Raw genomic sequence first — 17,628 nt, 5'->3', positions numbered from 1 at the left:
TCCTAATCAGCATAGATATGTAGCACAAGCTTACACTTCTTATCTATGCTATTCAGTGCTTTTCTCAACACTCTATGTGCTCCTCTTCTGCACTTAAACGCACGGTGAGGTGCCAATGAAATACCCCTGTTATGTGAAATGAAAATTAATTTAAGGGAATGTCTCTGGAACATAACCCAACATCTACCGTATATGTTCACCTTCTTAGCCCAGGGTCAAGTTTGAATGACCCAGTGTTAATCCACTAGTCAATATCTATCTTTATTTGTCCAGTGAGAAAATTACAATGGTTCTACTGCAGAACCAACCTGCATTGTTGGGAACAAGTGGTGGGGTGAGGAGGTTGACATTTCCATTAGGGAGTCCAGAGTTTCCCAGCGAGTTGATGAGGGGCAGAGGCATTGGCGTTGGCACCAGGGGTTGCACAGAGAGCGTGGGGGGGTTAGCCGGGATGGATGTTAGGATGGGCGTGGCTGACATAGCTGACATGGATGACAGACCAACTGACAGGTTTGGCATAGAACCCATTCCTATAAGGAGGAAATACACAGGTGAACATGATGATTTAAAGAGACAGACTGGCATGAAAGTTAAATTTAAAAATGGGATACTTTCATTTTTGTAGAATGAAAAGTCTGAAATTACTGTAACTCACCTTGAGTTAAAAAGTGTTATTGGGTTCAATCAAGGACTTACTGCCTATTATTCTTTGAAAGCTACCATCATGTAAAATCAATCATTTTGTACAGGTATCTATTTCTTTTTCAAATACATAACTATCTAATTTTGAAATGAAACTCTTCAAATGTATCTCTTCTTTTTCCATTGCCGCCTACAAAATAACAGTTGGGAGAGATTATGTTCTAAGGGAAAGAGTGAAAAAATAGTGTTTTTGAAACTGTAATGTGTTTATAATCTTTTCAAAAGTAAATTTTACCAAAACGTGCTGATGAAGGGATGGTGCAAGCCGAACTGGAGACAGGAGACTGCTTCATGATGACTGGCAGGGCAGAGGGCAAGTTCCGCCCCTGAAGCTTAAGTTTAATGAGCTTCATAGCTATGGAGAACTCCAGTCTGTCCATCTTCCCATCGCTGTCCATGTCAGCTAGGTGCCTACAGGAGAGGGAGACAGTGACAGAGAGTCAGTGGTAAAACATGATCCATTTATAGCAAATTGTACATTCCTAGTTTTTTTTCGAGACAATAGAAATGGTGAGAGTTACACAAGGGACAAAGCTCTGGTGGGACTGTAGAGTTGTTCACACAAACACCAGAACATACACACTGTCTGTTCTAATTACAGTAAACACACGCTTTCTCCCCCCTCTGCTCTCTCTCACACACACACACACACACACACACACACACACACACACACACACACACACACACACACACACACACACACACACACAGGTTACTAGATGGTGCAGGCTGCGAAGGAAGTGAGTGTTGAATAGGAAGTTTGAAGCAGGCTGAGAGGACCAAACAAATTCTGACCAAAAACAAAGATTGGAGCCACTGACCCACTTGCTCCGAAATAAATAAATACATTTTGCATAAGTCAGGAGGAAGTTTCACTAAGTTGTTAGCTGGTACTTACCAGATCTCAGCCAGGACAGAAGCGGGCAGGCCAGACTGGAGGAAAAATTTCCTTGCTTGTTCCCCTGCAGATGGACAAAAATCATGTGGGTTCAGAGAGACAGACATTTGATACAGGTGGCCCACTGGTGACGCTACAAGGTGTTATTCATAAACAAGCATTTAGTCTGTTATGACAACAGCCTACCTGAGACATAGCCTAGGATGGGTGCGAGGGTGTCAAACTGCTTGTCGTGTTTCCCCCTCTCCTCTGGAGTGATGGCCCACATACTGGCTCCACCTGGACAAAACCAAGAGAGAAGCCAGACTTTTGAAGTGCTTTAAATTTACAATAAAACAGGCTTGTGAGAGCATCTCGCTTCCTATTGTTGGTGTAAATCCTGTCTTTATCTTTAATTTGTAATAACAGGATAAATGATCAATTAAAAGGTAGCGTACGGGTTAAGAAGCATGCCACACAACTGCAACGTCCATGGTTCAAATTTGGCTGGGGACCTTTTTTTGCACATCATACCCCCCATTCTCTCCCTGTGTTTCCTGTCTCTGTCAGCACTTTCAAATTTTAAAGGGAAAAAAATGCCTAAAAAATAATCCGAAAAAAAAAGGGAGGGAGCAAACGATTATATGAGCACAAGGTCCTGGACTGTTCAAAATTTTTTTTACTTACGCCTGCTGATGCAGCATTACATAATAAATAACAGGACAGTTACTGGGATTTTTAGGGAAAGATATACGACATACAACATTTTTGTATTTCTACATCCTAGTTCTTTTTATAACGAAGAAGACTTGTCTATGAGGGGAAAGGATTTTTGAAATTTTCTGGACCAATCGCAAACCTTGAAACAAATAAGTCAAGACTCAAGAGTCAAGACTCTACAGCCATGCTAGCTCTGTGAGGCTGTAATGGTGCTTTGAGCTAAGTGCTAACTTTGGCTTATTAACATGCTCACAATGACAATGCTAACATGCTGATGTCTAGCAGGTAATGTTTACTACGCTACGTTTGTGTAGCGCGTTCAATTGCTAACATTTGCTTGAAAATTCGTACCTAATTCTTCGGCAATCCATCCAGTAGTTGTCAAGACATCTCAGTCTTATATACAAATGTCAACCTCATGGTGGTGCTAGAGGAAGAGGATTGCGAATATCAATAGGATTCTTCCACTAGAGACCAAGAGGGGCCTTACACAACATCATGGCATAGACCAAATTGGTGGACCAACGGACCGACAGACCGATGTTGCCAATCCAAAAAGCCAAGCTGCTAGCTTGACTAAAATGTTACTAGACCCACTACAAAAACTCCAACAAACAAACTCACAAATGCTCACGTACCACACACACATAGCAGTATATTGGATTAATACACAATGTCAACAGATTTCACTGTTGCAACTAGGAAGAAACTTGATTACAAGAGAATCAAGCCTTAAAACTTTAATAAATGTAACAATATAATTCGTAAGGAAGAAAAATATTCTATAGAACAGAAGACAGCGCAACTATTTTTAACCATAATGTGTTGGCTGTGCTTTAGCCGTAAACACACAAAAATTCAGCAACACATTTACAAGTCCCGAAAGCAGTCATGCTAATATTGAATTCAGTATACAGTGTTTTTTTTTTTTTACCTCACCAAAGTATGCATAATTTCCATCCCAAATGAAATCTCCCCCTCAGATGAAACCAATCTTAACCAACGCCTGACAATGATTAATGTATAAAAATGTCCAGTCAGCTTTCTCGCTCCGCTGTAGTCTTGCATATCTTAAGGTAAGTTCAGGGTTGCCATTGAATTAAACATAAAGTCAAATGTGCTGCGTGAGGGTTATGAAACTCAATTCTTACGCAGTTTCAGAAGATGTCTTTAATAGAGGGGGATGAAAGATTATCATCGGAGCTGATAATCAATTAATCATAAGGGTATCTGTGAAATTAATCAAATGATTATTCAATCGGGGCATACTCAAAGCCTTTTCCTTCACTGCTTTCCCATTGCTTCAAAGCTGTGAAGCCATTTTTGAGAAAATAATTGACTGTGTGGACATTACGCACAGATGGATGTGTCCATATGGCAGCAACTGAATGACAGAGGTTTAGATAAGGAGACCGAGACAGATAATGAGTCCAGACAGCAGAGTTAGAGAAGGTTGAGTGACACACAAAAGATGAATTTAAAATAAAGTAGCTGAGTGATGGACTAGTTTATCAACTGCAATCAACATTCAGACAGGAGAAACAAAGGGGATGATGTAAGAAACAACCAATGATAGGTCTGTAAAGTGGATACTTGCAGTGTAACAGACTGAACTCAACTAAGAGAAACAAACTCTGTCCATCAGCTCTTATGTAGCTCACTTCCCGACCAATGAACAGCCGGGCTCCCCTGATGCCAGTGGTTGTTACCATAGGAACCACAGTGGTACAGCCCTCAAACAATATGTTTACACAGACTTTTCACAGTGAGTGTGGAGTTTGTTGAGAATTTGTCTTTCAAATTATTGAATTTCTATCATCTTAAGACCATCAGTGGTTTAAAGCTCCCTTAACATCTTGGTAAAAAAATGTATGATTTACCAAAAGAAAACAAAGAAAACTGAAACAACTAGTTTAAAGAAACTGAATTAAACCCAAAACTGATCTGTTTTAAAAAGATATATGGTTATGACTGATTATGTAACTTCAGTGAAAGATTTGAACAGAAAATACTTGTGAAAAAAAATCTAATTGGGGACCATGATTTAGATATTTATAAAGAGCTGTCAACAATTCATGGCAAGGCAACATGAAAATAATTATTTTTGTGCAGCGTAAACAAAGAAAAAAAGACAAAAACTTTGAGCAGGAAAGCAACACAATCCTCACTGGAAAATGTGCATATTTTAATCACAAAATCTGGGTCAAAATTAACATTACAGCGCTTTAAATGCACTGACTTTACAGACGTTATATTGCATTGGTATATTGTTATATGATTTACGCATATAACCAACAAAAACATGTGACCAATATTAATTATGAGGATATCATGTTCACTGCTTGTACCATAAGTACTGTCAACAACTGTATATGTGCAGCATTCTGGCGCTGATTCTTATCCCAAGATGTTAGCAACAGAGGAAATTATTATCTCTCAACTTTTCCTGTCAACATGAACAACAATACAATTATCAGGGGAGAGTAAGATTCCTCTTCTTTTCTTATATCTGGTAGATGCAAAGTATGCAGACAGATAGGATGAAGACTGTATTTGTAATATGATAGGTTTAATATCATTGCTGGGAAAAATCCTCCCAATTCTCTGGGAGGTTATGGGTGTATGCCTGAATAGACCTGGTATCCATGCTGTAATTTATGCACCAGCTTCAGGAAATACCAGCCTTCCTATGATGGAGCTTCCTCCCCAACACTAACCCAAACAACCCACTGGCTCCCGTTGACCGCACACAGATGTATTACACGTACATCTCAGAGGAATGACACAGTGGACTGCTGAGCTTCAGTTACAGCACCTCATGCAGCCAGAATATGAAACTAGAGCGACTAAAGGGAGGAAGATTAAATTTTTCCTCTTACGTGTCAGCAGATACAATCAAGAGCTGCCAGCTACTCGCCTCACTGAGCAACGTCTGTTTGTTAGCAAACACTGTGGCCGATTACCTTGAGCTGGTTTCAATATCTAAACAAAGTCACTCTACCCTAAAGCACCACAGCACCACCTGTTCAGGTATATGCTTTTTCCCTGACAAAGCCGATGTTAGCAGCTCGCAGTGCCCGACCTACTTTTGGCACTGTCAGCAAAACGCAGACGTTATAAAGGAGAAAGTAATTAATCTTGCACAGAGATGTGAGTATTCTTCACATGGTGTCGTTGGCTTTGACAGGTCTCATCTAGGAGCTAGTGTAAGTGAGAAAGGGAGGCGACATTTAGCACAGCGCCAGTGGGACATGTAGCTAGCGTGACCACATCCACAGGCCTGTCAGTTGATTCAGCGTGTGTATCAGCGAGGGCTGAACGCTCTGCGAGTAAGTGGGACACTGCAAAGCTTCTTACACAGCAATGGCTGAGAGCCATAGGGGTCTTCTGTGGCTTGAAATTAGTGTTGGAAACATACGGCCGATCAACGTGAGACCAGATAAAAAGATGCCAAATTTCTCAATTTGCATTAAATAAAAGCTAATTGTGATGAGTATTTGACGCTGTAGGATTATAAAACCTGTTTTATTAACTAATTTTTATTCACACGACGTGAACACATTACTACAAATTGGCCTCAGAACTTGAGGCCTCAAGTTTCTAGGTTCAGGAGTCAGTCTGGTTGTTGGAAATACATTTTTTACATATTTAATTGTTTGGAGCGGTAACCTTTTTTACATTTCCGAGAGTTAGATGAGAAGGTCGATCCCACTCTCATGTTTGTACGGTAAATATGAAGCTGAAGCCAGGACACAGTTAGCTTAGCATGAAGACCGAAAGAAGGGGGAAACAGGTAGCCTGGCTGTGTCCAAATGAAATCTGGCTACCAGCACCTCTCAAGCTCACTACTTAACACATTATAACTCGTTTGTTTAATCCGTACAAAAATCAAGTGTGTTTTTTTTTTCCCCCCTTCAGGCAGATCCAAGCTAGCTGCTTTCCTTGCTTTCAGTCTTTATGCTAAGCTAAGATAACTCCACCACCTCTAATCTCCTAGCTATTCCTTTCATATAGCCTCTGCTGTCTTTTGCAAACCGCCAGCATTCCTGTCTTGCATCTTGTTTTTTTTTTTTTGTTTTTTTCCCCCCAGTTTTCCACAAACATGTTCACTCTTTCAGCGCCACCCCTGTAAATCAGGATTTGTTCTCAACTTGTATGGTTAAATAAAAATATTGATGTTGATAGATCTGCATGTATCCATCCGGACGAACGCTGTCATGGCCGCTACCCTAACTTCAATACTACGACGAACATCTAAAACAGCTTCCTGCACAGCAACCTAGAACACAGACCCTAGGCAAATACGCGAGAGCCCTTGAGCCAATATTGAGACAATATAACATACAGTCCATCCACAGCAAACGTTGCCTGTGCAGAATTTAAAACAACTGTAGCACATTTCACCTCCTCAGCAGCTGCGACACAAAGAGCCTCTTGCCTTGTGTGGTTTTTGTCCCCTTTGTCAGACTCTTTGCTGTTGTCTAGGTGTTGTACAGTCCTTGGGAGATGCTCGAGTCAATCCTCCAGACACCCAGCGCAGGTCCTCCGGGGGAAACCACATCCCTGCTCTCACAACTATTTACATATCAAACACTTCACCTGGGGGGGACAAGTTGATGTTTCAGATGGCTACAGTGGATCAACAATCTCTGCACGCTGCAGCATTTCACTCTACACAAAACACACACTTCCCTCCTCGTCTAGGAGTCTTGCACACTGTCCACCTGTTTTGGAAATTCACAGACTAATGACTGTACAATTGCATCACTGCAGATTCACTGTGTTAAAGAGAATGCAATAATGCAAAGAGCTCATCCTCCCATACTGTACATTTCCTGGCAAAACTACTGTTCAATGATCACAGGCTGGAGCCAAGAGGATTAATACACATATACACACACTAGTGGCCAATTCTATCCATGCCAAGGACAAAAGAGATGTGTCACCTTCAAGACTAAGAAACAGAGGCAGTCTCCGACACTAAAACATGCACCGAAATAGCTCCTGATTTGCATAAAATTAATTAATATAATTATCTAATCTTCTTTCGAGCCCCCTTCCCGAGGAGGTTTATACAACATACAGCAACAATGTTATGAGATCGGAGATGTGTTCGGTTAAAGTCTGATCTTTCATTGCATCGATATCCCCTTAACGCGATCTCTGGGTTCTCAGGTCTTGTCTTCCCAACAACCCACAACTTACAGCTGGGACAAGCAATCCCTCGCCACACAAAAGGAGTTCAAAAATCAAAACATCAGACTGAAACAAATGCAATCACTTGCTGCTTATTGGTCAGCTCTGTGTCTCTGCTTCTGCATTTTTCCCCCCTTTTTCCTCATCCGTCCATTCCATTCAAGTGAATGTTCAGCCTGACCGCCCTCCCCGAAGTGCTTATTTGCCTCCAACAACAGAACACACACACACATATAAGACGAAAACAGAGTGTTCTTACCATTCATGGCTGCAGGTGGAGAGCACGGGCAGAGAGGGAAGTCCTCTACTCAGCTGGCTAGCTCTCAGACATCTGCAGAGAAAGAGAGAGAGAAAGATGTGAGCGTAAATGTGTGAGTGTGAGTGTGTGTGTGTGTGTGTGTGTGTGTGTGTGTGTGCCACAGAGCAGCGGGTATAAGTGAGGAACACGAGCGTGCACGTATGAGTGAAAAAGCGAACAGAAAGATATAAATGCGTGCAAGAGCGGGGGAAAAAAAAAAAAAAAAACTCATCTTCCCGCTAACAATGCAAGGAAGGCACAGGGAATGGCTAGCATGGTGAGGGATGACAGAGCGAGGGAGGGAGAAAGGAGGCGATATAAAGAGACAAAATGACAGAGAGAGGGGAGGATAAGGAGAGAAGAAGGAAGAGCAGAGACACAAACAATGCCAAGAGGGAGAAGTAGGCAAGAGGAGGACAGACAGCTGAGGGATACAGAAGAGGGAGAAATGATGGTGGTCTGGGAGGAAGGCAGCATTTATCACTGTCCGCTCTCAGATCACAGATGGCAGCTCAAGCCAGCAGTTTTTTCCAAATCTTGGTCTGTCTTTATTTCTCCACTGGTCATTTGTCTGTGACATCTGGGTTTATAAGCAACTACCATCCAATTTGGCTTAATCTTTCATTAGAAACAGATATGTTTGTCATTTTATTAGGAATATAATCCTTTGTCTTGGTTAGAAGTATAAATATTTGTCTTGTTAAGAATATGAATATTTCTGTTATTAGGAATATCAATATTTTTCTTGTTAGGGATATAAATATTTATTTCTATTAAGGGTATCAACATGCATCTTAATAGGATTATGGAAATGTTTCTTATGAAAACAATTTGTCATCAAGGGTATCTAAGATCAAGTCAAATAATAATAATAATAATAATAATAAATATATATATATATATATATATGCACTGTATGCCCACATGTATCTGCATCACACACACGCACACAAAATGAAGATTTATTGCTGTATTGAGTGCAGTCTGCATCCACTGTGGCCTGTAGGCAGGGAGCCTGGCCCACCTGATGAGATTCCTCTGTGGGATCTCTGGCAAACTCCCAGGAGGTAGAGCGGACAGATGAACCTATGCGGATAATACTCTTAAATTGGAAAATGGGCCCTGTGTGTACGGACTCTCGTTTTTTCACCGCCATAGCAAACCCTGTCACGTAAAAACCCTCCGCTGGTTGGGCTCCGTGTCTGGTCTGTCCTTTCATGTCCTCTTGATTTTTCTTTCTATTAATCATCTTTCTTTGTGTCGCTGTTGTTGCCGAATCGTTTCTCAGCTCAATTGCTCTGGCAAAACACTCCACATATTCTTGATCTTTTATGCTTGCTAGATCTTCGAACTGAAAACGTACACTTCTTCATAGAGGTCGTTTTCCTCCTTTTTCACCCTAAGCTCAGTTTCCTGTTCCTGCAGTTTCTCATTCCCTTATTATTCCGGCAACTCTTTCGATCCTGTAAATCAGACGCTATTAGTCCATCCCCTCAGACGTACCCCTTTATTTCCTCGGTACATCTGTCTATTAATCTATCTATCTACAAGCCTGTAGCTAATGAGCAAGGTTTCTCCTCAGCTTTTCACTCCTGCCAGGTCTAAGCAATCTCCTCTCTGCTCTCACAAGATCATTCCTTCACTTTTTTCCCCTCACTTCACCCTCCACTCTATCTTTCTCCATTTCAGCTCCCCTATTTCTTATTCATCCCTCATACAACATGCACCCCCCTCTTATATGATTCACACCCTATTTCTCTCTTCCCTTGCTCTCCTTCTGCTCTTGTTGCACTATTGCTCCATCACTGGCCTCACTCTTTTTCGTGTGAATCCCCTCGAGGGGAGACTGTGGTTGTTGTAGGATAAATCATTCTCTGCATATGCCGAAACTGCCAACTACTTAAGAGCGATGAACCGCTCACTGTGGCGCGTGCCTCTGGATGCACTTGGATATGTGCTGGTGCTCGTGTGCGAGCTCGCGCACAACATGAGCAATAAACAACAGCAAACGATAATAAGTCCAAAACCATAAATCCATCTAGGAAAACACAAACAAAACTGCACAGAGAATACAAAGGAAGGAAGCAGTTACACAAAGAAAAACTTGTAAATCATATTAAAGTAACAGTTAACTGTGTGTTTAGTCAACTTCATTTGTCATCACGTCATCAACTGGGATTTTAGACACTGTATCCACCCTAAGGTTTTATAAATATACCCAGTATATTGTGCCCTCAAAAGGTACCACAATGGGATGAAAAAAGTAGTATAATGTTCAGTTTTGTTTTGAAAATGTTTTAGAGAAGTGTTGATTCAGCTACATGGTCTTTTTGGAGGATGTAGTTTGTGGCGTTGTTAACTTGTATTGCGTTATAGGGACAAGTGTTTCTTTTATTTTGTCCACCCCATCTATATAAATGAGGGTAGGCTAAATAACAGAAACAGGTCCAGGTCAGGAGCTTCAGTTAATGTTCACATCAAACATCGGAATGGGGGTAAAATGTGATCTCAGTGACTTTGACCGCGGCGTGATTTTTGGGTTCCAGACGGGCTGGCTTGGGTATTTCGGAAACTGCTGATCTCCTGGGATTTTCACACACAGCAGTCTCTGGAGCTCACTCAGAGTGGTGCGAGAAACAAAACAAAACAAACAACAACAAAAAAAACCCAAAACCCAACACCTTCCTGATGAGAGAAGTCAGGGGAGAATGGCCAGACTGGTTGGAGCTGACAGCAAGGCTACGCTGACTCCGATAAGCTGCAAGCGGGCAAGCGGGCTCACCAAAACTGGACAGCTGGAGACTGGAAAAAGCGCTCGGTGAGTGTCCAACGCAGCTACAACAGTGTTTCAGCTGACACGAAGCCAAGCAGATAATGACAGTCTTTTGTCAATATTGGGTGGACTGTTCCTTTACAATATGTGTCTAGTTGACACAGAAGCATTCCCTTAACATCCCTCTGAGCTACGTGGGTGTACAAGTGTGTATATACTGCATGTGTGCTACTTACACTCCTTTATGCAAACACTTTGTATGAAGGTATTTAGCAGAGCCTCATCCGCCCTCATACACAAACACCTCTGTAACCTGAGGTGTGTGTGGTTTCAAAAACAAGATACTATCTCCTATTGAGTAGGTTTGGAGGGCCTTCGTTGTTCCAAAAAGGACACATCCTGGACCACAGTGACGCAGAATCAACAGAAGGCGCAGACGACGCCCCTCTGCATCAGCACTGACTGCACCTTCAAAGCTCGCTCCCTACTGAGATGACAGGTGTGTTATGAGACATTGGAAGTTTTACCACGGTATGGACGGCTCACAGTGCACGTTTGTTAATGTCAGGAAAAACAAACTAATTCCTGTATCCATGTAATTAGACTCATACATTGTACCTTGGCTCCAACTATCAATCTATCGCACTGGCCCATAAAACATTAAATATTAGGTCAGAGGACAGCGAACCTTACTTCCAATAAAGATGATTTCTTTTGTTAAATGTGCCTCTGGGCAACACGGTAAGGCTGAAAAAAAGAAATCCACCTATTATGTGGATTCCTGGTGCAGTTGGCAGCAGCCAAAAGCAAAGCCCCCCAGAGAGCCTTGATGGTGTATTGATGGTTAGAAATACTACATGTAGCACTTTCAAAGTTTCTGATTTGGGGGAACAGTGTGAGTCCCTTTAAGGGGCGGCGGTTTGCTGATCCACTGCACAGAGGGAGAAAATGAATCAAAGAGCCTTTGACTCTGCCCCGCATGCTGATTGACACCTGTGGGCACCGCAGCGGACCAGTCGGATGCGCGTATCAATGCGTCGGCCTGTGTGCACGAGTGTGTCCCACACACACTTCTCAGACAGAGGGGGACCCTGTTCTAGCAGACACGGCCCAGGAAGCTTTGCTGAGCCCGAGGAAGAAAGAAGCCTGTGTGTTTGCGAGTGTCCTGTGCGCGTGCGCTTGTACTTTCTGCCCATTCAGGATACAGAGGCATCCACACACACACACACACCTTCCTCTGTTGTGCTGCAGGTGAGAATCAAGGATGCTTCCACCAAAAAGAATCATTCTTACATTTATTCTTTTAATACATGTGTGAGTCAGCTCGAGCAGCGATACACCACAGCCTCTAGTTCCTCCATACTCCCCTCCCCCAAATGCTAAAATGCACACTCAGCGGCATGTCCCGCCGCCGATTCATACCTGTGAAACTTTGGTACAAGAATTTTACTCTCGATGCCAAGAATAATGCCAAATTGTCAAAAAGCTATTTGCAGTCACGATACTGTGACTGACGCATGAGAAAACACACGCCATTCGGCTCCCACTTCCAATTAGAGAATGGATGTATGGATTTATGTGCATGTGTGTGTTATGTAATTCTTTGTTTCTTGGCAGGTGGATATGCAACAGCCCCTGGGATTGAGCCAGATGCCACAGGAACTACGATGTAGATGGACTTTGCCACTTCAGCAAAGAAAGCCTCCTTTTTCCGTTTTCACTGAGAGCAGCAGAACGCACACGCGCGCACACACACACACACACACACACACACACACACTGAGCAGCCTCCATAATTAGTCTCTACTGCAGTGAAAGAACACAAGCACACGTGAGCTGCTACACTTGCGCCAGTCGTCTCATACGAGGATGCAAATCTGCACCGACCTAAAACCAATCCAAACATCTGAGGACACCTCTCCGCCTTAAAGCAAGGGGACAGTGGGATAACAGTCGCACCCGCCAGGTTTCAGACAAGAGGTCATGCCTCTGTCACATTTCCCACGCTATAAAAAACATTGGCTTACATTTGAGTCGCCTTTTGGACATAAATTATATATCACACACTAAAATTCGGCAAACTACAATAAGGTCTCTGTGTGCAGGGCTGACTAACTCTTTCACAGATACTCACCAGAGCCCCGTGGGGAGTTCCAGATATATCATGGTGAATTTCTTTCTTTTTTTTTGGGGGGGGGGGGTCAACATAAGTAGTCATTTGTAACCTGGCCATAGGAGTACACTGAATGTTTAAGCGGCAATATGTTATTTCCAGTGAACCCACCTCTGTGAATAGGAAATTTATTTCAGCGAAAATCGGTGAATCACCTCTGGAGTTCTATTTTATTGCGTGAAGCAATAAAGCCATTGTCTCTTGCCTTTAAAAGGTACACTCGCAACTGCTTCAAAACCCAAAAATAAAATCGCCGAGAAACATAGTTACAGTATCCATCACACCATACATTCAAGACACTTGATAGTGTCAATGGCAATGTATTGTCTTGACAACACAGAGGCAATGTGTAGCCCGCACACCCCCTTGCTTCGGTCACTTAATACAGACGTCTCTTTAATCTAAGTCAGGCTATTTTATTAAAAGGCATGTAGACATATTTAGAAATAAATACAAGGTCTGGAGAGGCATTTCTTTTTCAGCCAGATGGGGTGATCTTTATCTAAAACGGAGACAATAGACCATCTCACCCAGGGTGTAGCGGTGGGCTTCAGATATCCACATATTATCGGGTGGTCAAAAAGCAAAAAACAGAAAAAACAAAAAGATCACATATACCGCAGCTACTGAAAGCACGACAATGCCTCGCCTTTTACATCCAGCATTTCATAAAGCAGCACATCCCACTTTCCTTCCAAGAAAAGGTTAAAAAAAAAACAAAAACCAAACACTAAACACGGTCAGCAGCGACCGTGCGGGACATTTCGCCCCCGCGCTATTAATCGTTTGAATGATTTCTGGTCGTTTTACCTGTTGCAGCAGTACTGCGGTGGCGATCCGACATCCAGGCAAGCGATCTAGATGCCGGAGAGGGAGGTGCCGATCCGGCGACCGGGGGCGGGTGGGGACTGGAAAAGGGGCGTCTCCGACGAGCCGAGCAACCCAGGGCTACACATGGGGACTTCCGGGCACGTCTTTTAAAAGGGAAGACACGTCCTCGCGGCCCGCGACGCGGCCAACATCTCAGCTGCACCGCGGATATAGAAGCGGACGAGGCGAACCAGGATCCTCCTCCCAGCATTCTTTCTAAACGATGCCTTTAACCCAGGCATGTGCCTTTTACTGTGTGTCGGGCAAAAATTGGCCGATAAACACACGCAAACCACAATTTAACAAAATCCACTTTTAACCCAACCATTCACTCACACTTAACCAGTCCAAACATGTTCATTTTTCCAATACTTACCAGCAATCCAGTCAAAGTCGTTATCTTTGCTTCCTTCTGAAAGGCGTTTGTTAGAGTGTTTGTCTTTGGATGACTGGAGAGATCGGATCACTGATAATAGTCACATTTATCTCGCCTCGAGTATATTAGGAGATGTCTCTATACGGTTGAGCCTCCTATCGCCCGCGTGCAGAGTTTGTACGGTGAAGCGCGTGTGTATATCAGATAGGCTGCCCTGTGTGCCTGCGAACGCATCCCCGTGCACTTTTGCTTTGATGCATTTTTGATGCGAGAACGAAAAACGTGAAAGTCTTTAAAACGAGTAGTGAGTTGCGTGCATCACGTGGACACGTGCCGGACCCACTCCTCGGGACACAGCAGGGGCGTCATTTTGCGACCGGCTGTACCGTCGCACGGAGGAGAGCCGCACGCGGCCACGAGCGGCCTGCCGCGCGGGGCGTCCGCTCCGAGTGCCCGCCTGCGCTCACGGCGCGCCACGGACAGACGTCCCGTTTTTTTTTTCTGAGGGGGCACGACCACGCGGCCTTGGGGTCCAGGGCGGCGGGTAGTAGCCCTGTTCCCGTTCAGACCTGGTACAGGCTTCGTTCACGCCTTTTACGGGATGCACATTTTTGTGCGTCCCTTTTTAATACAGGCCGATGTGGGGTTTAAGCAAATTAATCCTCTGAGCCAACTTCGCATCATTTCCTCTTTTCCTATCAGGCCTATGGGATGTTGAGTGAATTCCTCCGAGAAGCACTCAACCGTCTTTAATTGCATCTCCCGGGTTTTTGGGGTTATAGAGTCTAAAAGGTCTCCGCTGCCCCCAGAGGGACCAGGAGAGCTGCTAATCTGGAGCACCACCAACAGCCCATTTTCAGTATTACATCTTTAAGTTAACTGCTCATAACCATAAGCCACGGGTCTATCTTATATAGTTCATAGTATATGTGTTGGAAAACATTCAGCCTGTAGCGCTATGATTTATAGACAGTACACCAAGTTTTAAGGTTTAACTGAATAAAAAAAAAGGCATTATTTCAAAATACAAACATACATCATAATTTCCAAGCAACTTAAATTATATATCTGTACAACTCAATAGTATATTTTCAATGTGGCAGAACGGGACTGGAGGATGACACCACCCCTTTGAAATACTTGAGCAGAAAACACAGAGCCAGACAAGAGGCTTTCAAAACTTTATCTGAAATGTACTAAAACGGCAATAAACAATACAGTAGTCCATCAAGATAAGGGACATTTTCCTTTTTATAGTTTTTATCTGCAATAATCTGATACCCACAAAGTAGAGTTCTGTGTCACAGGATGCTGATACGGGATGCTAATCCGCTCCAATTGATCTGTTTCATGTAAAACACCTGTCTCTTGTATCAACCATCATTTAAATCATTAAGGATCTCTTCCTGTTTGAGGTCCACCTCACTCTCTGTATTTGGAACAGCTTCATAACGGTATGACTCAACTGGCACATTTTCTTGCTCTTCTTTGATTGATGTAGTCTCAGTGACCTGACACATGGTCATCATGGGGTATCCCTGGAATCCTGCTGCTTCAACTGGGACCACATGCTTGACACCCTCAGTGCCTGATTCGGTTTTCACACTGCTCTCAGTGTTTGGACATACGGCTAGAATAGCAATTCCTTCAGACACTTGTGGTTCAGCCAGGTTGTAATATAGCCATAATAATTTTGATGTTTCCCTGGAGAAGACTGTCACAACCTCCACTCACTGCATTATTGATTAATTTGATGAAATTCTCTATGCATAACAAAACTGAGTGCATTGTTCACCTCCATGTTAAGTTAGCTGGCAGATGTCTTCTTTCTTGCCAGTTCTTTCATTGATGCAATAATGCCACAAACGGGTGATCAATGGAATACCAAAAGCCACTGGTAGAAATGTGTTGTGTATTGTGTCACACACACACGTCAAGCGCGGAAATACAAAAAAAGGGAGACAGCCCATGGAAACATGGCTCCATAGTGCTACCTTTACAAGTGGCCAAAAACGGCACAGGTTACCTTTAAAAATCCGGTTCAGCCTCTGTAGCAGACTCTCCGCTCAGACTTACTGCAACTATGATGCAAAGTATGTAAAGTCCGAGAGGGCGCACTGACTTTGAAATTCGTTTGGGACCAACACATTTTTGGCATTAGATTCTTAGGCTTGAGAGTAGATTCTGGAGGATATTAACTCGGGTTCCCTTTCACTATGCATTTCCCCTTACCTGAAGCTGAACCTAACCTTATCCCTACCCAGCTGTGACTCACGATGCCTAACCCGACACCAACTTACCTTAACCAATTATCTCTGCCTACTCCTGAGTCTTGGAACATAATGTCTAACACTGAGCAAATATACTGTGTTTTAAGCTAGCTACGCACCTTGCAAAACATAATGAGCTTAGCTACGGCTTGCTCCAATATGTCTTGGCCACACTTTTTAAAATCGGCATTACATTTGGACATCTGTCCGATCGGTGATGGGATGGTGCGGGTACAGCGTAGCCCTGAATGAAAAACGAGTTGGATATTTGCCAGCTTATGCATGCATTGTTTACATGGCCCTCAAAAAAGGACCGAGAACAGCAGGAGCCCTGTTTGTGACTGTCTGGAAGAATAATAAGAATAAGAGAATAATAATAAGAATAAAAATAAGTCATTCATAATATACACACTGTATATTGCAAAAATTGATTTTTCAAAGACAGGAAGGAATTCCAAATTATCTTTATTCCAGAGACTAATTTCAAACTGCTGGTTGCATAAAGATTTAGTATCCTGTTGCTGCAACATGTGAAAATGTTCTATTCTTTAACCTGGATTAGCAGGATACAGTGTTGTAATAGTTGGGGTGTATTTGGAAGGTGCTGAAAAGCTGGTTTGGCATGTATTCTAAGGTGGTGTAAGGAGGTTTTGTCTTCTGTCTCGAGGTTTGCCGGCTCCCGGACTGTCAGGGAAAGCACATCCACGTGACCCTTGTAGTTACCACCTAGGCAAGAGCAACAGGTTTCTTGGTCAAGCTCAACATTAAAGCTTTGAATATAGACTATGAAGCTCTTTAAAATCGATGCAATAATTATAAGATATATCAATGAAGATTGGTTGCTATTCCTGTAGTCATGTCACAATCACTCGCCCTCTTTTTTTTTCTTCCTTCTCTCCATTTCTCACTCTGTACCTCCAATGCCCTGCGCAGACCATAGGTGACCTTTCCATCAAACTCATCCAGAGGTACTTTAATGTCTGGCTCACACTGGGCGATGGTGCACTTCAGATGCTCCTCAATTTCTGACAATAGCTGTGATCAGAGGAAAAAGAGAAAGGACACAAATAGGACTGAGTGTGTGTGGAATGACGTAATGTTGTGACAGGGACAAAAGAGTGTGTGCGCTGGCAAATGCATCTGCTGCTTATCAAATCACTTAAAAAGCCTTACTGAATCAGAGATGGCATCATATTTCAAACGGCAAATTTAACTCGCTGTCTCAACTTGATTAAGTTTGTGTCTGCGTCTTTGTTCACCTCTTTCTCATTGTACCAGATGGTGCAACCTCCATCCTCCTTCAGCCCGGTGTTGTAGCAACCTCTGCCTCAGTTCAGGCAAACATGGCACCACACCTGCACAGACTGAAA

General features: G+C 43.0%; 1 protein-coding gene across 3 annotated transcripts in view; it reads right to left on the bottom strand.

The window, feature by feature from the left end:
- itsn2a (intersectin 2a) overlaps window positions 1-13,753 on the bottom strand; it is a 37,081-nt gene extending 23,328 nt beyond the window's left edge. For all 3 annotated transcript variants that reach the window (XM_040125598.1, XM_040125599.1, XM_040125600.1), the window contains exons 1-6: window positions 13,553-13,753; window positions 7,758-7,829; window positions 1,790-1,882; window positions 1,604-1,667; window positions 938-1,113; window positions 309-530 (exon numbers count right to left, since the gene is read on the bottom strand). In XM_040125598.1, coding sequence (XP_039981532.1) covers window positions 309-530; window positions 938-1,113; window positions 1,604-1,667; window positions 1,790-1,882; window positions 7,758-7,764 — 562 coding nt within the window. In that variant the 5' untranslated portion in view covers window positions 7,765-7,829; window positions 13,553-13,753. The remainder of the gene's footprint in view (window positions 1-308; window positions 531-937; window positions 1,114-1,603; window positions 1,668-1,789; window positions 1,883-7,757; window positions 7,830-13,552) is intronic.
- Window positions 13,754-17,628: the final 3,875 nt, after the last annotated feature.

The sequence above is a fragment of the Xiphias gladius genome, chromosome 4, assembly GCF_016859285.1.
Source record: "Xiphias gladius isolate SHS-SW01 ecotype Sanya breed wild chromosome 4, ASM1685928v1, whole genome shotgun sequence".
NCBI lineage: Eukaryota > Metazoa > Chordata > Actinopteri > Istiophoriformes > Xiphiidae > Xiphias > Xiphias gladius.
Note: the sequence above shows the minus strand (reverse complement) of the source record. Positions and strands in the feature narration are given on the sequence as shown.